Source organism: Silene latifolia, chromosome 3 (assembly GCF_048544455.1).
Source record: "Silene latifolia isolate original U9 population chromosome 3, ASM4854445v1, whole genome shotgun sequence".
Lineage (NCBI taxonomy): Eukaryota > Viridiplantae > Streptophyta > Magnoliopsida > Caryophyllales > Caryophyllaceae > Silene > Silene latifolia.
Genome location: NC_133528.1, coordinates 115,404,683 through 115,430,083, shown reverse-complemented (window position 1 = coordinate 115,430,083; position 25,401 = coordinate 115,404,683). Strand labels below are relative to the sequence as shown.

General features: G+C 37.1%; 1 protein-coding gene and 1 long non-coding RNA gene across 2 annotated transcripts; both read left to right on the top strand.

Moving 5' to 3' along the window:
- The first annotated feature begins 10,406 nt into the window (after positions 1-10,406).
- LOC141646234 (uncharacterized) lies at positions 10,407-15,375 on the top strand. Its single transcript, XR_012545450.1, has 4 exons — positions 10,407-10,553; positions 10,947-11,018; positions 14,660-14,732; positions 15,224-15,375. It is a non-coding gene; the product is annotated as an uncharacterized LOC141646234 (long non-coding RNA).
- A 5,485-nt stretch (positions 15,376-20,860) lies between these two features.
- On the top strand, positions 20,861-24,801 carry LOC141649539 (uncharacterized). Its single transcript, XM_074458226.1, has 3 exons — positions 20,861-22,446; positions 22,528-23,583; positions 24,294-24,801. Exons 1-3 carry the CDS (start codon positions 20,861-20,863, stop codon positions 24,799-24,801), a joined length of 3,150 nt encoding a protein of 1,049 aa, XP_074314327.1.
- Positions 24,802-25,401: the final 600 nt, after the last annotated feature.

Genomic DNA, 25,401 nt, shown 5'->3' with positions numbered 1-25,401 from the left:
CCTTATATATATTTAATTAAATATAACTTATTATATTTAATTTACGAATTGACAGTTAATTCGTCTCAACTTAATATTATTTAATTTTCATTAAATAATTATCTTATCAACACATTGACTAACTTTTTAGTCATTTTGGGCATCAATGTAATTAGATTTCTATAACCACATTTCTCAAATACGTCCTATAGGTGTGACCTTTAGGGACCAGTTGATCACCGCCATCTGTATGATAATAACGTCAAACTTTCTAGCAAGCCAACCGTTATTAGGTAAACGTAAATCAACTGATTAAATATACGAAGTATACCCTTGTGAACCTGTAAGAGATTTACAAATGTTATCACACTAATTTGTGGAGGACACCACTCAACAAACTCCCACTTGTCCTCACAAGTGTATGTGCGATAACCGATTCTCATATCCTTTAAAATTTCTCCCACTCAATGTAAAACAATTTGCAAATCCGAATTCACGAAGGTCGTATTTTACAAGCGATCAGTATCAAGAGTGGTTTTCCCGACTAGAGAGTAACTTAACTGATAAACGAATCAACATTCGAGCATGGCCATGCATTTCAGTTACAACTCCTCGAGTGGCCCTGAGAAATAACTATACCTGATAAGGGATGGATATTTTCCTCAACTCAAATCTTGCAGTGTAAGCACGATGAAATGACCCGAGAAAAATCTACTTAGCCCCATTCACGGTGAGACCGTGAGAAAGAAACCAAAGTCACCCAAAAACTGCCTTAATCTCAAGAGACAGTTGATAGTCAAAAGAATCGACTCTAGGTACATAATAGATGTCCTATCCACGACCTGGAACCGAATGTTATAGAACATTTAGGACTCCATTACGTTGTCACAAATAAAAATTGTCCTACGAGGTATCGTCATAATCTCGTATCTGTGATCGATTAGTCAACCGTTTAACTTATGGCTCGTTGAACCCACCATCAATCGACTGCACAATATAATAGCCGGAGTTATCAGCTCACATTGGCGATTACGGACAAAAACAGATATAATGTAATTCAGTTCACTTTGTGGCGTTCAATGTTGTCAGTACAATCCACATGAAAAACAAAATATTATATATATAAAACGATGAAGTTATAATAATATATGAAAAAGATAATGTATCAAATCCATAATCAAGTACTAAAACTTAGGAACATGTTCGATTCCCATGGAATTAACATGCCCTACATGCTTATCATAATTCAACGGTTTGGTGAGAGGATCCGCGATGTTATCATCCGTCGCAATCTTGTCAATCACTATCTCTTCTTGCTCCACGTAATCACGGATCAGGTGAGCCTTCCGTAGTACATGTCTAGATTTGTTGCTAGACTTTGGCTCCTTATCCTAGAAGATGGCACCTCTATTGTCACAATAGATGGTGATCGGGTCATTCGAACTAGGAACTACCGAAAGCCCTTGTAAGAATTGACGCATCCATATCGCTTCCTTTGCTGCCTCCGAAGCGGCATAGTACTCGGATTCAGTAGTAGAATCTGCTACAACACTTTGTTTGGAACTCTTCCAGCTGACCACAGCACCATTAAGAGTGAAGACGAACCCGGACTGAGATTTTGAATCGTCTCGATCCGTTTGGAAGCTAGCATCTGCGTAAACGGTTGCGCATAGCTTAGTATCGCCTCCATAAGTCAATACCCAATCCTTAGTCCTCCGTAGGTACTTGAGGATATTTTTGACTGCTATCCAGTATGTTTCACCTGGAGTCTTTTGGTACCGACTCGTCATACTCAATGCATATGCCACGTCTGGACGTGTGCATATCATGGCATACATGATCGATCCTATTGTAGAAGCATAAGGAACACGACTCATGCGCTCAATACCTTCAGGCGTCGTGGGTGACTGAGACTTGCTCAACTGCATCCCAGTCGTCATAGGAAGGTTCCCCTTCTTGGAGTTGGTCATGCTGAACCTCTCAAGAACCTTATCTAGATAAGACTCCTGACTAAGTGATAACGTCCGTCGTGATCTATCTCGGTAGATACGGATTCCCAAAATACGCTGTGCCTCACCCAGATCTTTCATCTGGAAATGCTTCTTCAACCATTCTTTAACCGAAGAAAGGAGAGGAATGTCATTCCCAATCAAGAGTATGTCATCGACATACAATATCAAGAATACAATCTTGCTCCCACTTGACTTGATATATAAGCATGGTTCTTCGACCGATCGAGTGAACCATACTCTTTTATCACTTGGTCGAAACGATGATTCCAACTCCGAGAAGCTTGCTTAAGTCCATAAATGGAACGCTTAAGCTTGCATACTTTCTTAGGATGTTTAGGATCTATGAAACCTTCGGGTTGCACCATGTACAACTCTTCCTCCAAATAACCGTTTAAGAAGGCGGTTTTCACATCCATTTGCCAAATCTCATAATCATGAAATGCGGCAATCGCTAAGATTATCCGAATGGAACGTAGCATGACTACAGGTGCAAAAATCTCATCATAATGCAATCCTTGCACTTGAGTGAAACCTTTTGCCACAAGTCGTGCCTTATAGATATCTGGTTGCGCGTCTACAGAACGCTTTATTTTGTAAAGCCATTTGCACTGTAGAGGTTTTACCTTATTAGGTAAATCAACTAGATCCCATACGTTATTCTCATACATGGAGTCCATCTCGGATTGCATGGCTTCGAGCCATAGCTTTGAGTCGAATGGCCATAGCACCTTTATAGGTTGCGGGTTCATTACATTCTAGAAGTAAAACATCATTCTCCTCGACCATACCAATGTATCTGTCCGGAGGATGAGAGTCTCTACCCGACCTCCTAGGTTCCTCAGAATATCAACCGTATCATCGCTTGGAGGTACAGCTTCCTCCATCTGTTCCTCGGTTGTTGGTTCCGAAATCTCCGACAGACTCGAAGGTTCTATTACTCGACTTGTTCTCGAGAAATTCTTTCTCTAAGAACGTCGCACTAGCCGCAACAAATACTCGATGTTCGGTTGGCGAATAAAAGTAATGACCAAATGTTCCTTTTGGATAACCTATAAAGTATGTCTTGACCGATCGCGGGCCGAGCTTATCCTCGTGTCTCCACTTGACATAAGCCTCGCAGCCCCAAACCCGAATAAAGGACAAGTTAGGTACCGTTCCCTTCCACATTTCATATGGAGTCTTGTCGACAGCTTTAGACGGACTTCGGTTAAGTATAAGAGCAGCTGACAAAAGAGCATAACCCCATAATGAATCAGGCACTACCGTGTGACTCATCATGGATCGAACTATATCAAGTAAGGTTCGATTTCTCCGTTCGGACACACCATTTAATTGAGGTGTTCCAGGTGGAGTTAACTGTAGAGCGATTCCACAGTCTTTCAGGTGTTGATCAAACTCATTTGAAAGATATTCGACACCCCGATCTAAACGGAGTGCTTTAATCTTTCTACCCAGTTGGTTCTGTACCCTATTATGGTATTCCTTAAATTTCTCAAAGGACTCACTTTTATGCTTCATTAAGTAGACATATCCGTATCTACTCAAATCGTCTGTGAAAGTGATAAAATATCTATAGCCATCTCTAGCGGTAATTGACATAGGTCCACATACGTCCGTATGTATGAGTCCTAATAGGTCACTAGCGCGCATTCCAACACCTTTGAAGAAAATTCGAGTCATCTTGCCAATGAGACATGATTCACACGTGCCATATGCAGAAAATCCGAATGAGGGAATAGTCCCATTATCGACGAGTTTCTTTACGCGTTTCTCATTTATGTGTCCCATTCGACAATGCCATAGATAGGTTTGATCTTTGTCACCAACCTTTAATTTCTTATTATTCATGTGTAATACTTCCGTGGTTTGATCTAAGATATAAATTCCATTCATGGAAACTGCTTTGCCATAAATCATTTCATTAAAAGAGAAAATACAACTATTATCCTTTATTGAAAATGTAAAACCGTCTTTAGCAAGTACGAAAACAGAAATAATGTTCTTAGATAAACTGGGTACATAGTAACAGTTATTTAATGATAACTCAAAACCACTAGGGAGTTGGATTACATATGTTCCCTTCGAGGCAGCAGCTACTCGTGCTCCATTCCCGACTCGCAGGTCTACATCACCTTTTTCGAGAGGTATGATGTTCTTTAGGCCCTACAAATGATTACACAGATGAGAACCACAACCAGTATCTAGTACCCAAGTTCCGAAACTTGCATGGTTAATCTCAATCATATGAATATAAGATGACATACCAATATGAGCGACACGGCCTGCTTTGATGTCCTCACGGTAGACGGGACAGTTCCTCCTCCAATGTCCAGTCTTGTGACAATGGTGGCACTCTATGTCACCGCCCTTGCTCTTTGTCTTGCCCTGTGAGCCACTAGTCTCACCGGGCGCACTCTTACCGTTTCCTGGCTTTTTAAACTTTGGCTTACCTACAGCTAGGTCGCCATGAGCCTTGCCCTTACCTTTACTCTTGTTGTGAATCGTGAGAACATCCTGCTTCATGCTCCCACTCAATTTCATATCCTTCTCGGTCTGTACGAGAAGGGAGTGTAGCTCATGAGGACTCTTTTTCAAGTCATTCATGTAGTAGTTCGCCCTGAAAAGGGCAAAACCATCGTGAAGAGAATGAAGCATTCGGTCAATGACAATGCTCTCACTGATTCTACAATTCAGTGACTCCAGTTTCTCGACATTCTCAATCATGTGAAGAATGTGTGGGCTAACCGGTTGGCCCTTCTGGAGTTTCGCATCAAAGAAGCGACAGGTATGCTCATATGTGATGATTCTCGGTGCTTTTGAGAACTCATTAGTGAGCGTGGTGAAAATCTTGTTTGCACCTTGGGCAATGAAGCGTCTCTGCAAATTGGTTTCCATTGCAAAGATGAGTACGTTCTTTATCGCACCCGCTTCCATAACGAAATCACTATAAGCGAGTGACTCGTTGGCTCCTGCATTTGGGCCTGGGTTGACCGGTATTGGCTCAGTTAAATACCTGAGCTTACCATCAGCAGTGGCAGCATTCCGTAGTGCCGCCTCCCAGTCCGCAAAATTGGACCCATCATTCTTCAGTCGAGTGGACTGATTCATTTGGTCCATGAACATTTTAAGCCAGGACGAACGATCTAGTGTGGCACTAGGCATTGGGATTGCGTTATTTCCAGCCATTTGTTGTAACAGTATTATTGATAATTAGCGTGTTCTACACTGCGAAAGAAGAATAAAATAATAAGCATGCATCGTTTTTATTTTAAGTCTAATGAACTAATGTCATAACACGAAGACTCAAAAACATTTACACAATTGACCTCCCTCAAGAATTATATAAATGACCCCAAGACTCAATTCTCTGTAAATTGATAAGCTAACCTTTTAGCTAATTCTACCGTTAGAATTCTTGGTCGATAAATTTCTGTAAATTCTATCTATAGTCCATCATAATCACGAGATACTCTTCGGACTATGATGTTGAGGTAAACTAAGTCAACACAACTACTTACCCAACGTAGAAGGGGTCATATTAGGCCTACCGACGAAGAAGGGACTCATAGATGTTTGCCCTTATAAAGACTAATCTCAATTTCCGTTTTAGAGGAAGATCCCATCAACTTTTTAATTCATTTTAAGTGAACTATAATCTAGCATGCGAGAATGATTTAAACTAAGGTGATGGCTTAAAGACTGTGACATCTGCATGTTCATGAAAACTAACATACAACCTATATGAGTCAATTTTCATGCATTTTAGTAGTAGGTGGTTTGGTTTTAGGCGGAATATGATGCAATTACTAGCATGTGAATGAAAAGCAATAAAATGAAAAACGTAAAAAAAAATAAAAGTCCTAGGGTGGCCTATCCTATCAAAATGAACAATAAATACAAGTTTGGAATCCATCCTTGGACCCGAGAAGCTTGTCTTGATGTTCCATCTTGATCCATGTAGCGGGACTGAGCTTGAATCTTCATCTTTAGTCTTCTTTGAAATTACAATAAATAAAATTACATAATTGACCTATTAATTACATTCTAATTTTAAAAACCCAAAACTAAAATAAAGGAGATTCGAGATCTCATAATTACATAAAAATTATGTTTCCTTCATTACGAAAACATAATTGACTAAGGCCACACTAAGTATTACAAATTACAACCGATTGCAAAATTAAATACGTAAATAAAATTCATTCATTCGATTCATTCAACATAATTAAAAGCATCAACTAAAAATAAATTAAACATACATAATACAATAAATAAATTATGTTGATTAATTTATCCAAACCACCTATTTAAATTAAATTAAGTGACAATTCCGTAATTTAATCACATTAATTTCATACTTAATCCATATTATACTTGTAATATGAATTCTATCCGTCAAAATTTTAAACTGCTTTTAAAATAACTCGGTATCATTAAATTGTGAACCGATTCACAATAACTAATTGGCCAAAATAAAGAAAAAAATAAAAACCAATTCTCTAAATTTTACTCGGCCAAAAAAAAAACGAAAAGTCCCCTTTTTTTTATTTATTTGACACGGCTGAAAAAAATAAAAAAAACAACTCCTTTCCTATTCTAATTAGGTAAATAGGAAAAACAAGGCAAAAAAAACTTTCCAAAAAAAAATTTCTCTATTTTTTTCGGCAAAAGGCAAAAAAAAACTTTCCTAATGTTTTTTTTTTTTTTTTTTTCACGGTTTACCATAAATAAAATTAACAAAAATTTTTTTTTCCGTAAACCCTAAAAAAAAAACAGCCTATTTTTTTTCTTTTCTTTTTGCCGCAATTATGCCCTAAAACAAGATTTGATGATCAATTGTTTACCTTTGCTATTAGAACATGATTAGCATATGAAATAATAAACATGATTAATTTATATGCCAAAAACTATATAGCAAAAACAATCTTTTAATCATAAACATGACGATTCCATTTGATTTTAACTTAATCTGCATTAAATCAAAAACTACCAATTCTTCATATGATAATTTTAACTGATTATAAACTATAATATGAAAAATAGAATGGAAAAACTATCATCAAACAGAAAAAAACGGCACAACAAAAACGGCATAAAAAATATCGATCCAAAAAAATCGAAACCCTAATTTTTCTTCTCGAAAATCTTATCGTTTACATACAAATTTTATGAAAATCATCAAAATTAAAATCGTAGCCTTAGGCTCTGATACCACTTGTGGGAAATAATTTGTATACTTCCCTTTAACATGAAGGATTATAACGATATAATAAAGATGATCTATGGTCATAAAATAAAATACATAAGCATAAGTAAAAAGATTTAGAATTAACCTCGGGTCCTTGCAAAATTGGCCTAAGAACAATATCAAAATTGATATTCGCCTATTAGTTGCACCCAAGACGATCTAAGATATACCCTTTGATTATGCTAGAAATCAATCTAAAATTTTCTGTAAAATTTTATTGTCTTTGTGTTTTTTGTGATTAGAAAGAGGAGGCTAGGTCAGAAAAAGAATTAGGTTAGAAATAATTCTCTACCTTTCTTTTTATATAGACCAAAGTCCGAAATCAATTAGGAAAGATTTATATCTCCTAATTTCGGCCAATGTGATCCGAAAATAAGGAATTAAATTTCCTTATTTTTGGTCTTTCCAAAAATATATAAAGTGTGTTAAATTGTCATCTAGTGAGGATCGAACCCATGACCTCTTGGCTTGTGTACCCTCACTATTACCACTATGACACATTCAACTTGTTGATATTAAATACAACTGATTATATTTAATTACGAATTAACAGATTAATTCTTTCAAACTAACCTTATATATATTTAATTAAATATAACTTATTATATTTAATTTACGAATTGACAGTTAATTCGTCTCAACTTAATATTATTTAATTTTCATTAAATAATTATCTCATCAACACATTGACTAACTTTTTAGTCATTTTGGGCATCAATGTAATTATATTTCTATAACCACATTTCTCAAATACGTCCTATAGGTGTGACCTTTAGGGACCAGTTGATCACCGCCATCTGTATGATAATAACGTCAAACTTTCTAGCAAGCCAACCGTTATTAGGTAAACGTTAATCAACTGATTAAATATACGAAATATACCCTTGTGGACCTGTAAAAGATTTACAAATGTTATCACACTAATTTGTGGAGGACACCAGCTCCAACAGGATTACCATGTAGAATTTGAAAAAATACAAGGTTACTATGTTGAAAAAACAAGCAAGTCTTTTATTTAAGAAACTTAGGTATTAAATAAGGATTTATAGTTAATAACATATTAAAATTTGATATAAGTTCTTAATGTGTATGATTTCTATTTAATAGTCAGTAATATACCGATTTCGATTTTAGGTTATTTATTTCGATTTTCAATTTATTGTTTTCCCTTTTTTATATAGAGATGAAGTTTCAGTCAACTACGAGGATGTGGATCAAGTTGCTATCAAACTTAAAGGAAGCGCATCATGGTAATGGTAGATAGTTTATCTTGTTTATTCACCACCATGTCCAAATTAACCTTTATTGTTATACTTCCTCCATTCAACTCCACTCTACCTATTTCTATTTTTACACTATTCACAAATGCACATTTAATCTCGATTTTCTCTCAATACATAAGTGAAAATATATTCATGTGGGATCTTGTTTGATTAAATGCTTTACGAAAGTACATTAAAAATATCTAACTTTTATAATTTTTGCAAATACGTAGCTAACGATATTTACCGCGTAAAACATGCGTTGGCGAACGTGAAAAAGCAAAGTGGTAGAGTGGAGTTGAATGGAGGAAGTATTTTTTATGAAAAAAAGTTCATATCTAAATAAATCAAATGAATACAAATATTGTGTATACAAACTTATTCAAACTTTTAAATTTATAAGCTTCATTTATTATAACGGTCAAAAGGACTTATAAAATGGAAGGAATATAGATATATTTTAGTCGTTAGATATTCAGTATTACTTACTTCCTCCATTGCATTTGTTTCTTTACGTTTACTTTTTCGGCACTATTCTTTAGTAAGGAGAATCTCCAATACAACTTCTAATATATAGCATAAAAGATAGTCATGTGAGTTCTTGTTTAAATCGCCTCACCGAATTGATTATGAAAATCAAACTTTTATAATTTTTAGTAACATGTAGCTGAAGATATGAACAAAAGAAAACGTGCATTGTCATATGTGTAAAAAGAAAACGTGAAGAAACAAATAGAACGGAAGAAATATCATTTAGTAATTGAATGTGTGTAGAACTGTGTAAAATATATCTCTAAGATATATTCTAATTAGATTATATTTCCATCTATTTTGATCTTTCCTGGATTACGACTCTTATTTGTGTTACACTGTAAGTATTTTACATTGTGATTACTAAGACTTACGCAATTTTGAAAATCTTAATATGGTGCCAAAACCACGTGCTCTTGATAAAACCTAACGCCATTGAGTTTGATCGCTTCCGCTTCGACCCGCATAAGTGCATCAATACCAAATCCTCTTGGCAATTTTCGAAAAAAAATAATTTAAGTCTCCCTCAAAATATTTTTCTTCTATGGAAACCATGATCCAAAGATCAAATCCGACTCCATAAAACACCATACATTTTTTACAGTACAAATTTATTTCAAAAAATTCGTCTCGATAAGGTCAATTTTATCTAAACAAACTAACCATTTACTTATGCATAATTTCACCATCCAAAGGTTTACACAAATACTACTATACCTCAAGTTGTATAATAAGCATTGTACAACCACTATACATTTATCCGAGCTTATGTAAAAAAATTCTGAGTTTTTTAAAGGTTTATTTTTTTATTTTTATGTGTGTGAGTTCAGAAACTTTAGAGTATAGGTTAGATTCTTTAAAACAAAATTCTAAAACTTTTGTACAAAGCTCGGATTCTAAATCACCAGTTGTAATACAACTGGTGGTATAGTCTATTAATTGAAAGGTTTACAATTAACCTGGCAAAATTAACCCACCCGATTGACCTGACCAGAAAAGGCTGACCCGAGACCCGAACTGCCGCACCCGAATGATACCCGAAACCCGAATAGACCCGACCCGACGCGAAAAATGACCCGACAAAACATAACTTTAATTAACCCCAAAAGACTTGAAATGCCTTTTTTTCCTTAATCATTGACCCGAAATGACCCGACCCGAAATAACCCGACCCGCTTGACCGGAAACAGAGCCGTAACACGAAATGACCTGACTCGAACTAACCAGAAAATTTGAGAAACCCGAAATGACCCGACCTGAACTAGCCCGACCCGAACCTAACCCGATTAACCCGTTTGCCAGGTGTAGTTTACAACGTGTGCCTCTCCTCTTCTGGTTCTTTAACATAAGCTATATTCTCACGATCTTCTTCCTTGACTTTGTGCTCACTTACCAGACATCCTCGGGGGTTATAAACTCTTTGAGTTCCTCTCGTTCTTCCTCTTATATATTAACTAACCCCTGATTAAACCTTGTGACTCTTTTCTATATATTGCAAGTTATCATGGGTCAATATTGGAGGTCTCATCTTCTTTTCCTAAAGATTATATTTTTCTTCTGTTGTTAATCTTGTGAGGGCATGTAAAGAATAAAGATTATTCTAGTCGATCTTTAGACGTTATTTATTTATATTGGCATTTTATTAGTCATAGTTTTCTGTAAAATATATTTTTAAGATATATTGTAGTTAGATTATATTTCTATCTATTAAGATCTCTCCTAGACTAAAACTCTTATTTATGAATTACTATAAATATCTTACATTGTGATTAATAAAACTTACTTATGCAATTCGTTCCTAAATTATCTCTTCAAAACATAAACCCAAACCCAAATTGTTTAACTTGTATATGGAGAAATTTGTTTCATACTTCGTATGTCTTTCTTGATATATTATGGGGTATTTTTCTGCAGCTTTGGGGCCATTGGTATATCTCGTGCATGTGCTAACCTTCGTTGTGGTGTTGAAGTAAAATCTCACATTGGGTAAGAAAGTCTACATATTACCCTTTTTTGTTTTCAATTAAAAGATTGACCTATTTTTTTTTCTCTATTTTATTCATTAAGATCAAGTATAATCATATTCTAAAATTTTATAGAAAATTGTATAAATATTGAAAGTATTTAGTTGCATAATTGATGTAATTGATGACTAATATTATATATACACCACTGCAAAAAGAGTAAAGAGTAAAAACCATTCTAAAAAGTGCGCGGAACTGTTTCCTAATCGCCTTTTTATTTTATAAGAAAGCGATTGTAAATTATTGAGCCATTCTCTTAAAGATAACGTAGTGAGAAACAACTTTTCTTTTTCAATAAGATTATGAGAACGGTTTTCCATCTAACCGCTCTCATATACTCCCTTTATCCCGATCATTTATTTACCTATTCCCTTTATGGGTGTTTCATTCATTTGTTTATCTTTGTATAGTGATAATATTGTTGAAAGGTAATTTTATAATACACATAACCTAGTGTCCACTTGTCACTCAATAAAACCACCCACAAATGGTCCTCCCCGCTCTCCTTGATCTTTGTGCCAAAATTAAAGGTAAATAAATGACCAAGTCGGAGTGAGTATGGGGCTGGGTTTAGTAAGAACCATCGAATCATTGAGATATGTGAGAACCGTCACTAATTTTGTTTCGAAAAAAAGTTCTGATTAATTTATTAAATCACATTATTCTGTATTACTTAATAAAATATATTGACTATATTAACAAAGTGAATACTTTTTGTACACAATATTTCCGTTGGTATACTAAAACAGCTTTAGATATACCAAATAGAGTAATAGGTGCGTGGAAAGTATTCAATACACAAAAATGATTACTAAGTACATGAAAATTATAAAATGTATTACGCCTCCATTTCCGTCACAACTTTAAATTCTACGTCAAAACCAATATGTCTATTTCTTAAAACAAAATTTGGTTAGGTGTAGTTATTTTGGTTCTTATTGAGTTGGTGGTTCTCACATGAATGTCAATATAATTAAATTGTATAAAAAGCTAATATTTAAAGATGAAAGAAAGGACACACTTACCTTTGTTGTATACTACAAGAATAACCACATGCATCAATATTCAATACTTTCTTTTATATTGATCGCAACCGACATCCAAAGCAAGCTACAGAAAAATTTGTACATAATTAATTAACATACTCAAAAGGTAGAGGCAGTATTAGACTGTTGTTGATAAGACACGAGGATTAGGGCCCAAATTTAGGAAAAAAAGGCGCAAAGTTAACATATTCAAAAGGTAAACCTATCGATAACTAGAGGCAAAGACTATAACAACAACACAAACACAGTCTTATTATTCATTTAAGAGGAACGAAAAACAAAAATTACAGTCTTTTAATTTGATGCAAATTGCTTTTGGTGACACACAACACAATATTACTATTAATAATTTTAAAGTCACGCTACTAGCACGTCCAAATCACAATTCATAATAATTGGTATGCCTGATAAAGCATACTCCCTCCATTCAACTCCACTTTACAAGTATTCTATTTCCGTCCATTCAACTCCACTTTACAGGTTTCCTTATTTGGACATGTAAAAGACCTTTCTATCCTTATTGAAAATCTATATTTACAAAAAATGCCATTCATACCCCACACAAATCCACCATAAAACTCACCTTTATATTTTTTTAATATCTTTAACCCCACCATTCCCTTTCCCTATGTACTTTTAATAGTTTTTTTAATCCGTTTCTTAATACCCGCGCAAAAAGCAATGTTGCAAAGTGGAGTTGAATGGAGGGAGTATTAGACACAGGTGTAAAAATGTAACTATGGGTAGATTCCACGGATAACTGTGACAACAATACGTAAACATCGTAGGCCTTTGCATTAGCGATCACTTCACCTTTATATCTAGCGATATACGACATTTGGACATATTCTGTAGGCTTGTGAATTTATTGGCTATTGTTATGGGTAGCAACCCAAAGATAATGCCCATTTTCACTTCCATGGTTCTGTAAAGCTCAATTGTCACATGAGTGACCTTTAATGATGAACATGCACTGCATTTTTAAAAAGCGGACTGACAACGAGTGTTTGTCGTTCTAAACTCTAACAAGATTCCTCATTGAAACCAGACAAACTCCAATCATGTTCGACCTTATCTACGAGCTACCCCGAGCAAACAAGAGTGTCCTTGTTTCCCTAAAGGTTCTAAAAACTCTACATCCACCGTCCTTATGGCTAGACATATTTTGCACAATTCAAGTGTAGGGTTTTCCAATCTCAAAAACATGTTTGCTAAAAACTATGCAACGTTTTAACTGAAAATATGGTTAGGGAGTCGTTGTCAAAAGTAACCTGGAGTTGTGATGTTATGAAGCGGGAGTCGTTTTAACTTGAACGGTTATAAGAAAAACCGTTCTTGAATAACTTTTAAGAAAAGTTGTAGTAACAACCCACTTATTTATTATTGTTCTATAATAATGGTAATATGGCTAACCATTCTATATAAAATTTTAAGATATGTTGTTAGTTCCATTGTTACTGAATATCTTTGGAGAACGATTGTACTTCTTTCTGTTCATAATGGTGACATTATCTTTAATAGTTATTATAGTAATGATACTACCATAGGCGATCGACTTCCATCGCCAAGCATTACCTAGAGCATGAAATAGGGGATTCTTACGAATTCACATGAGTTCCAAAAGGAGGGAAAACTTCTTTAACAAATAACATCAATCTTAGTGTTCCATTTTCAAAAGTCTGATTTTTCCATGAAGGGCGACTTCTTTATATAGAACCTTAAATTAAATTATAGTCATCCATCTATGCTAACCATATATAATAACTAATACTAAATGGGAAGATGCTCTAAAATAATTTCAGAATCGGAGTATGAACAAAGGCATCCATGGCTTCTTCTTCGCAAATCATCTTTGTTTGAGAAAAAAAGTTAATTGTCTACCCTTTGATACCAATTAATAGCGTTAATTATAAGATTTTTTATGTGTGTGTTTCAAACAACCAGGATAGAAATCGAGTGAAAATGAAAAATAATAATAAGTAAAAAAGAACTAGTAATAATCACAACAAGATGCACACATTGCTTATGGGGTTCTAAGGGAAATAGCAAGTCAACTAGTTAGTTAGAACCACAAAACAAACTTAACCATTGATTTCACTCAATAATATGAGAAATATGATTAATTTTTGATTCAAAGTAATCTGCCCTAATATATACATTGTGGAAAATATCCTTATATTTACTACACGTTTACATAATGAGCATTTAATCCAACCCTACTCCCAATGGCGGATGTACAAAGACAAAAGAAGACAAGAGAGCAGCTACGTCGTCTATACGACATAATACAAGCCAAAACTAATATTAAGCCATTACTAGTTTTTGGTTTATTTATTACTCAAAAATACCCCCTTTATATTTTTACTGTCTTACCCTTTAAAAGTAATTTTTAATGCAATACATTGGTGCAATTAGCATAAGTGGATTATGAAAATCTTATTTCATTTAATTGATTTATTACCATAATTTGCAGTTGTCTAATAATTTGTCATTAATATTTGTTTATAAACTTCTTCATCTCATTATACATATTACCGTTAATGTTGTTTTTTTACAGATGCATTCAAGCAAAAAGTGAAATTCAGCTGGAGTTTGGAAAGATACATGCAAGACTGGATGCAATTACTCAGGTTAAGTACATAGTTCATTTATTTGTAGATTTTACACCATATATTTTCACATGCACAATATTTCTCATGTCTTTTAGGGATTACACCCCAATAAATAAAAAAATTGAAATTAATAATGTAATCCACAAATAAATAACCACAATCAAAGTAAAAATAACAAGAAGACTTTTTTATTGGTTAGGGTGTATGATGATATGTTACACTCGGATCGACTACTCAATAATTTTTCTTGTGGTAGTGTGTCTTCACGCTTTGAGACACTTTTCTATTTGAGCTTATTAAATTACTTCAAACTTAATCACAATTTTAAATTATATATCATAGAATTAATTAACATTATTCGATATTTATACAAGAATTTATTTGTATAATAATTTTCATTTTCTAAGTATTTTCATAGTTCACTTAATAGAGTTAATTTTACCTTTTTTTCTCTTAATATGCATCAGATTATGGCTAACAAAATAATCAGATTAATTTTCAAAATGCAGCTTGAACAACAAATAAATTCTATGTAAGAAGTGGTGTCACTTTCAAATGAAGATGTTTTTGCCGCGCATATATACATATTATATTGTAGTGGCTCGATCGTTGGTCGAATAGTATCAACTTGTTTGGCTTTGTCAATGTCTTTTCTATTAATTTGGAATATATATATATATATATATATATATATATATATATATATATATATATATATCTGCTTGACTGGCTAGTCAGTATCCAAGGTAACACAATATGTCTTGTTACTGTAAAACAATTATATTTTTAACTTTTTCGTTATTTAAGTATGCGTTAAACTTATGTCATATTTTACACCATGTCTATCTACGTAAAATACACCAAGGAGTAGAGAATTTATCATTCCTTTTTCTTTTCTCATACTGCACCTTATTTAAAATTATATACGTATCACACAAAATGATAAATATGGTTAAAAGAAAAATAAGAGTATATGTTAAGATTATCATCCTCAAGATCAATCTCCTAAATCAAGCACATTTCCTTGGCATATACTCCCTCAATTCAACTCCACTTTACATGTTTGCTTTATCACGTTTGCCAGCACGACTTTTACGCGGTAAATATCTTTAGCTACGTATTTGCAAAAATTATAAAAATTAGATATTTTTTAATGTAATCGTAAAGACGAATCAAATAAGATCCCACATGAATATATTTTAACTTATGTATCGAGAGAAAATTGAAGTTAAATGTCCGCTTATGAATAGTGTGCAAAAGAGAAACATGCAAAGTGGAGTTGAATGGAGGGAGTACAATATTTTCAAAACAGAGAAAAAAAGTATTTGCTTTTCAATAAGTTAGGAGGCGTATTTCATGTAGAGACTACAATAATCAGGTCAAATGGACGGGTCGTAATATATTTATATTAATAGTGCACATTTTGGTGATACTTACTTTTAATATTAGCCTATGAGATGTACAATGTCAATCATAAAATAAAAATATCCTAGTTAAATTTGAGAGAGTAATATATTTTTTGGCAACGGTAGTGTAATCTTAAACCTCAATATTACTTTATATAAATATCTTAGGGTGAGATTATCAATCAGACTCTCCCAAGTTTTAAGACTCTACCACATCAGCTTTCCACTAACTTTTATTATTTCTTTATTGTTAAGACCCACCGAGACTCACCTCAGACTTTATACATTATCCGTCAAACTCACCTCAGACTCTACTTTTCCACTTCACTCCTTTTTTAAAGAAAGAAATGACACATGGTATCCACTCATTCGATAATTTTCCTTTAAGGTGGGGTCAAGACTCACCTAAAGTATTAAGTTGAGTCTTGGATTTCCAAGACTCGACTTAAAACTTTGTCAAGACTAGGGTAGGTTATTGGTAGTCTTGAGTGAGTCTTGTCTTAAGACTTAACAAAGTCTTGTCTCAAGACTACCAATTATCTTTCTCTTATTTCTCTGTCTTTTTTTTTTGGCGAAACTCGTTCCTATTTTGACGATCTAACCTAAGCCTCGGAAATTTATTATTGGCCATGGGTCGTGGGGTCTAGCTAGGTATCATCCAAAATCTTGTTTATTGGCCTAGAGGTCCTCGGTCTTGGTCTCCGCTTCCTGCTTGGTCAATGGAACTGTCTGTTTAGCTCCTAAATGCTCCTTAAATGCGTGATTTCCGCCCTTTTTTCTTCCTTCCATACAAAAGGCATAAAATCTTATAGAATAACAAATATGAAGCTAAAGAATATGAAAATGACTCTAATTGGTACAATTAGCATGCAAAATGAGGCTAGTTAGGGGGTTAAAAGTGCGTAAATTAGAACCGCATAAGCTCTTTTAATGCGTTTGGCAAAGAGTAGATTTCGGCGGCACATTGATATATGATTTATTTGCACTAAATTTCCCTTCTTCTTTCATGTATTCCGACTCCTATCGAGTCGGTTTTGTATGCCTTACCTTGCATTTTGTGCCCGATACCCGCGTCTATGATTTTGTGCCCCTCTTGCAGGATTTGAGGTGGTTATAGAGAAATCGGGGCAAGTAAGGCGGTTCGAGGACTAAGCATGACGAAAAGAAGGTTGAGATATTGAAGAACTGTTCTCTGCCGGCAGGGAACACGACCTGGTGAGAAGAAAGGAGAAATGCTGAAGAAGAGTTATCTACCGGCAAGCCGGCAGCCGGCCTACCGGCAGGGAACCCTCTCCCATGCCTTAGACAAATTAAGGAGAGAGTTGATGAGAAAAAGGGACAAGATCTCGCTGGCGGTTGGCACCTCGGCAGCCGGCCCACCGGCACACGCATCACCAAGCTAAGGAATTGAAGTTAGAAACTCAGCAAGAGGTGTTCTCTGCCGGCAGGCCGGCGGTCGGTCCACCAGCAGAGAACACACCCAAGCCAATTCCATCACATTTTGAAGAAAGAGCTCGCTGCCGGCAGGGAGGCCGGCAGCCGGTTGACCGGCACAGAGACCAAACACGCGAGACTTGGACTTCTTTTCCTCCTTTTGTCTAATCCAAGAGGATAGTATAAATACCCCTTCCCTAATCAATTGTAAACACATACCCTAGATCTGAAATTATTTCCTTAACATTATGCAAACCTTTAATCAAAACTTTAATCTTTCCTTAATCAATCATTAATTACTTCTTATATTAGCTTAGAATTGGTATTATTCAATTGTTTACATTTAGTATTGGGTTGTTAATTGGAGATTGGTGAAGATTATTCTTCTATTTAATCAAAGGTTGCAACTTTGTCTTCATTATTGGTATAATATCTTCTCTATTGTTGTTCATCTTTCATTTGCTTACATATTGAATTGTTTAATTAATAGAATTTGCAAACATGTTTTCCTTTGCTTATTTTATGCTAAATTCTTCACCTTTTGTTTATGTCATCATGAGTATGTGTGAGTAGTGCCTTACTAGGATGTAGGAGAATCCCTTGCAGTATTAAGGAGAGGCTTTTGGCATGGATTAATAGTAATTCTTGGGTTGTATACATTTACTACTTGTTATGCATACAAGGTGTTTGTAGAATTGTCCAAATGAGTAAGTTGAGTAATTCTTCTAACAATCTATCCACTATTTGAGTGAGTAACTTGAGTAGTAACTAGGATTTGATAACAAGTTTTGAGCTAGATTAATTGAATGAGTAAGTTGGTTATTCTTGGCTCAAGTGTAGAATTTACATCGAGAGATTGGAATCTACATGTTGTAACAACCTAGATAACTATTAGTCCATGCCTATTTCTCCTCTCCATGCTACTTGGGTGAACCCGACCGTGCTAGTCTTTCTTAATCATCGTTTTCAACCATCTTAATCGTTGTTTAATTCCTACTTGATTTAGTTTACATTTTAATCATTAGTTTAGAACTCAAACCACCTCTTTTTAGATCGAACTAAACTAGTTTATAAACGGGTAATCTTAGTGCCACAATTTCCGTCCTTTGGGTTCGACCCTTTTGCATATTATAACGAGCAATCGTTCACTTGCGAGAGGAGTATAAATAAAACTCGTACCAAGTTTTTGGCGCCGTTGCCGGGGACGGCAATATTGGATAGGATTATTTATTTTCATCTAGACTTAGTTCTTTTATTTGTTGCTTGCTTGTTTGTTTTCTCCCCTTGTCCTAGTGCAACTATTGCATTAGGACTATTTGATCTTTTATTAAGTGTATGAATAGGTGCTATATCAGAGCTCTTCTCCCACTTGATCACGAGATCGAGAGGACACTCCGGGCAAGAAGAAGATTAGCTCTCTCGGCAATTTGAGGATCTCCACCAACTCTTAACCCGCCAATTACCCAAAATTCCACAATTGATAACTTGGACCAACCACCATCTTCCTCCACCCTATCACTACTTCACATCCCACATAAGTCTCCACCTCAAAACTCTCCCATTGATTCACCAAAAAATTCACCAACCCATTCACAACATTCTAACCATACAAACGAAACCGAATCTCCACGAAACAATCTCATAAACGAAGACATGGAAGACCAACCAATAGGCTACTACAATGGACCGGACCCCAATCTTGCATGTTCAGCTATCAACTATGGAGCTCTTGCTGCCAATACATTTGAACTCCGACATCATGTAATAAACTACATGCAACAAGACACTTTCCATGGGATGAAGAATGAAGATGCATACCAACATCTTACATCCTTCAAGGAGAAAGCGGATTCCATTAAGCATAACGGTGTGACGGAGGAGCAAATTCTCTTGATGCTCTTCCCCATAACTTTAAAGGATAACGCTAAGAAATGGTTAAATTCCCATGAGCCGGGCACGTTCACTACTTGGTAAGCTCTATCCAAGGCCTTCATCAATAAGTTCTACCCACCTTCTAAAACCGTAAGAATTCGCCATGAGATTCAAACTTTCAAACAAAGACCTATGGAAACTCTAAGTGAAGCTTGGGAATGTCTTAGAGATCTCCTAGCATCTTGTCCACACCATGGCATCCCGAAATGGATGACCACCCAAACCTTTTTCCAAACTCTTGAGCAAAGGTTCCGAGACATGATCGTGGCGGCATCGGGTTGAAATTTTGATGGAATGAATAATGCTCAAATCACGGAAATGATTCAAAATATTTCCGAGATGGAGAGTAGTTATGCTAGAGATGTGGACTACAAAAGTGAAGGACCTTCCAAGATAGAGATGGAGTATAAGGCAAAATTGGATACTTTGACAAAGGAATTTGAAGAGTTCAAATTGGCAAAGAAGCATGGAGACTTGAAGCATGCCAATGAAGGTGGACCTAGCCATTCCAAGGTTTATTACGTCCAAGAACCTAGGTCTCCAACTATGCACTATCCTCCTCAAATGTTTTGCGATTATTGTGGTGGTGTGGGGCACACCATTGAGTATTGTTCATCTATTCCACAAGATGATCAACAAGAGTGCTTTACTCTTCAAGGGCAAGGTGCACCGAGGGTCTCCTACTAACGTCATGAGTCCTTCTACCTCGCCTTTCCTAATCAAGACCCAAAACTTTCATATGCGGGGCAACCATTGGACCCCAAATATCAAAAACCTCAATACATGCCTCCACCAAAGCCCGACAATTCTCGGCAATACAATCAAAACCAAGGCCAAGGCTCCAACTACCGAGGCCAAAGGCAACATGACAATCCCAACTATGTCCCGCCTCATCAAAGAGATAACTACCGCAACCAAAACCATAATCCTCCATACCAATAACAAGGCTACCACTCAAACCAAGAATCTCAACAACCATTCAACCAACAACAAGGATACCAACAACAAGGGTATCAACAACAACAAAATTTCATCCAACCTCCGCAAAATCAACAACAATACATAGAACCACCCAACCCCACCTCTTCTCTTGAGAAATTGTTGAGGGACATGGATGCCAAAGTTGACAATCAATTCAAAAGCTTTAAGACCGAACTTTAAAATGTCCAAGCACATCAAAGGAAATTTGACTCATATATGGCCAACCAAAACTCTTCTTCTTCACAAAGAGCTCCTCACTCATTGCCTCCTCAAGGCTCTCATCCTAGGGATGGACCACCACCACACTAACAAGCTCATGTGGTGACCTTGAGGAGTGGGAAAGACTTGGAGGACCCTTACAAGGATTATGAATCAAAGAGAAAGAGAGATATAATGAGAGATGGGGAGGAGAGTCCACCTCCCTCACCATCAAGTAAAATGGACAACACTAAGAAGGGGAAGGTGAGTGACTATGTTGCGGATGATGATCACTTTGTTTTGGAGGAGATAGTGGTTGAAAGAGACCAAAAAAAAGTGGTTGAAAGAGACCAAGGGAAAGGAAAAGAAGCAAATGAAGTGGCTAACACCAAGAAAGCCTCAACTCCCGAAAAGACCATTAACCCTCCAATCCCATTTCCTAATAGAATTAGAGCCATGAATGAGGAGAGGAAGTTCTCCAAATTCTTGGACATGTTGAAGAAACTTAAAGTTTCATTACCTTTCACCGAGGTAGTGACACAAATGCCGCTCTACACAAAATTCTTGAAGGATGCGTTGACCAAGAAGAGAAGCATTGGAGGAGATGATCTAGTCTCTCTTAGAGGAGAATATAGTGCAATCTTACTCAATCCCATACCGGAGAAATTACAAGATCCGGGTAGTTTTTCCATCCCATGCACAGTGGGTAATGTGAGCATTAAAAGGGCACTCTGTGATCTTGGTGCTAGTGTTAGCATTTTACCTCTTCCCATTGCAAGGAAAGTTGGGTTACATGACATGATTCCCACCTCCATGACATTGCAACTTGCCGATAGATCGGTACAAAGACCGATGGGTGTGATTGAGGATGTGCCAGTTAAGGTTGGCAACTTCTATATCCCGGCGGATTTAGTTGTACTTGACATCCCAGAGGATCAACAAACACCAATCATACTAGGAATACCTTTCCTAGCAACCGGAGATGTTAATATTAGTGTTAAGGAGGGGAAACTCACCTTCAAGGTGGGAGGGAATGTTGTTGAATTCTCTTTGACCGGGGCCATGTCACAACCTATGTTTGAAAGTGTCTACTCCATAGACATGTTGAAAGAAGTTATTGAAGAAGCTAAAGACAAGTGCTCGGGGGAGCATTTGGAGGAAGACTATGAAGCTCTACTACCTATCTTGGATGAAGTTGAGGGTCCGAACCCTCCTAAGGTAGATCTCAAACCTTTGCCCCCTTCCCTTGAGTATGCCTATCTCGATGAGGCACACTCCTTCCCCGTGATCATCAATGCGGACCTATTGGCTTCACAAAAAGAAAAACTCTTGAAAGTTCTTAAGGAAAACAAGAAAGCCATTGAGTATAGCCTTGATGACCTCACGAGAATCGATCCCCGAGTGTGCATGCACCGCATTACACTTGAGGATGGATTCACTCCTTCCGCCCAACCTATGAGAAGGTTAAATGAAAAATTGAAGGAGGTGGTAAGGAAAGAAGTTGATAAGTTGCTTGAGGCCGGAATTATCTACTCCATCTCCGGGAGCGATTGGGTTAGCCCGGTTCAAATCTTCCCCAAAAAGGGCGGTATGACCGTGGTTAAGAATGAGGATGGTGAACTCATCTCCACCCGAACGGTCACGGGATGGAGAATGTGTATTGATTATAGGAAGCTTAATTCCGCCTCAATCAAATATCATTTCCCCTTACCATTCATTGACCAAATGCTCAAGAGACTTGCAAACCATGAGTATTTTTGCTTTCTTGATGGTTATTCCGGGTTTTTCCAAATACCCATCCACCCGGATGATCAAGCAAAGACTACTTTTACTTGTCCTTACGGTGTCTTCGCATATCGGAGAATGCCGTTTGGCCTTTGCAATGCTCCCGGGACATTTCAACGGGCTATGATGTCTATCCTTTCTGAGTATATTGAGAAGTCTATGGAGGTTTTCATGGATGATTTTAGTGTCCATGACACCTCATTTGATGATTGCCTAAATAATCTCTCCCTTGTTCTCCAAACTTGCATCCAATACAATTTGAAATTGAATTGGGAGAAGTGCCATTTTATGGTACAAAAGGGAGTGGTTCTAGGACATGTAATTTCCAAGGAGGGGATCCAAGTGGACAGATTAAAAGTTGAGGTGATTGAGAAACTTGCCCCACCCACAAATGTCAAGGGCGTGAGGAGTTTCTTAGCCCATGCGTGGTTTTATCGACGGTTTATCAAAGATTTTGCAAAAATCGCTAAACCCCTCACCTCACTTTTGGCTAAGGACACTCCCTTCGTATTTGATCAATCTTCTGTTGAAAGTTTTTGTAGGCTCAAGCAAGCCTTGATATCGGCTCCAATTGTTCAACCACTCAATTGGGACCTCCCCTTCGAATTGATGTGTGATGCAAGTGACTTTGCATTGGGGGAGGTCTTGGGCCAAAGACATGACAAGAAGCTCCCTGTGATAGCATATATAAGCAAGACCCTAGACAATGCTCAATGCAATTACACCACCACGGAAAAAGAGATGTTGGCGATGGTGTACGCTTTTGAGAAGTTCCGACCTTACCTCTTATGTTCCAAAGTCATTGTCTACACGGATCACACCGCCATCAAGCAACTTATGATCAAGAAGGATGCTAAGCCGAGATTGATCCGTTGGGTATTTTTGTTGCGAGAGTTTGATGTCACAATCAAGGATAAATCGGGGTCCGAGAATCTTGTAATACATCACCTATCACGGTTGACCAGAGAATCCCGAGGGGATGTTGATGATGGAGTCCCCATTGATGAGTGGTTTCCCAATGACTCTATCTTAGCTATCACGCACTCCGACCCTTGGTATGCGGATATTGCTAAGTATTTGAGCTCTAACTTTATCCCGGAAAAACTTGACAACCAAGCTAGGAAGAAGCTAAGGTATGAGTCTAGGAGATAAATATGGGAAGATCCTTTCCTATATAGAAGGTGAAATGATGGGATTTATCGAAGATGTGTCACCCAAGAAGAGGGTCAAGCAATCCTTCAAGCTTGCCATGCTACTACATATGGAGGGCATTTGTCCACCTCAAGGACCCAAGCCCGGGTCCTTCATTGTGGATTATATTGGCCTTCCCTATTCAAGGATGGTTATGCCATGGTTCACTCGTGTGATTTTTGCCAAACAAGGGGCAATATTGGAAGGAGAGATGAAATGCCTTTGAACAACATTTTGGAAGTAGAGCTCTTCGACGTATGGGGCATGGATTTCATGAGACCGTTTCCATCATCATTTGGCAACCAATACATATTGGTTGCGATGGATTACGTGTCCAAATGGATAGAAGCTATAGCCACCCCTACCAATGATTCAAAAGTGGTGACCAAGTTATTGAAAGACTAAATTTTCCCCCGCTTCGGAGTACCTCGGCCGTTATAAGTGATGGTGGGTCCCATTTCATCAACCGCACCATCTACTCTCTACTCAAAAAGTACGGCGTCCGACACAAAGTAGCTCTTGCTTACCACCCCCAAACCAACGGGCAAGTGGAAGTATTAAATCGACAAATTAAGGCTATTTTGGAGCGGGTTGTGAACAAGTCTAGAAAGGATTGGAGTGCTAAACTCAACGATGTGTTGTGGTCCCTAAGAACCGTTTACAAGACCCCAATCGGCACCACTCCTTACCGTTTAGTCTTTGGCAAGTCTTGCCATTTACCTCTTGAGTTAGAGCATCGAGCAAGATGGGCTCTTAAGGAGCTCAACTATGATTTAGATGCCGCGAGGAATAAGCGGTTCCTTCAACTCAATGAACTTGATGAGTTGAGGATGGATGCCTATGAAAATGCCAAACTCTACAAGGAGCGGACCAAGCAATGGCATGACTCGAAGATCACAAGGAAGGAAATCGTTGTAGGAGACAAGGTCCTACTCTTCAACTCCCGGTTCCAATTGTTTCCCGGGAAGTTGAGGTCCCGATGGTCGGGACCCTTTGAAGTAGTGACCGTGTTTTCATATGGATCATTTGAATGGAGGAATAGCAAGGGAGAATGCTTCAAGGTAAATGAACACCGAGTCAAATTCTTCTATGAGGGTCAACCCATCAAGACTCAAGGTGAACTTGAATTGGAAGATCCTCCATCTTTGGGGGATGAGTAATCTCAAAATTAAACAAGAAATGGTTTGGTGGAGTCCCACAAGAACCACCATTTGTATATTGCATGCATTTAGTTAGACAATGAGAGATTTAGGAAGCGTCATAATTGGCACATTGGATTGCGTAATGGGACCCCTCACTTGCCCCAATTCCCGACATGTAGCGTCGGTTTTTATGGACAATGAGAAATTGAAGAAGAAAGAAAAGAGAAGAAAGGAATTTCATGAGCAATGCTTCCCCGCCGGTGGACCGGCAGCCGATGCCCCCATCGGCAGCGAGCACATTTGAAAATTGTTGAAATCTTGAAGAATTGAAGGAAGGGGTGTTCCCTGCCGGCCGGCAGCCGGCTCACCGACAGAGAGAACACCTATGTTGAAAAACTGAATAAAAATGAAGTAGGAGATCTCCCTGCCGGCAGGCCGGCTCACCGGTAGGGAAACCAGACAACAGAGGAAAAAGAGAAGAAATGAAGGAAGGCATGTTCTCTGCCGGCAGGCCGACAACAGGCTCACCGGCAGAGAACACGGTATTGATGAACAAAAGTTTGAAAAGGAGAAGGAGAGGGACTCCCTGCCGGTGGACCTGCAGCCGGTGCCCTCACC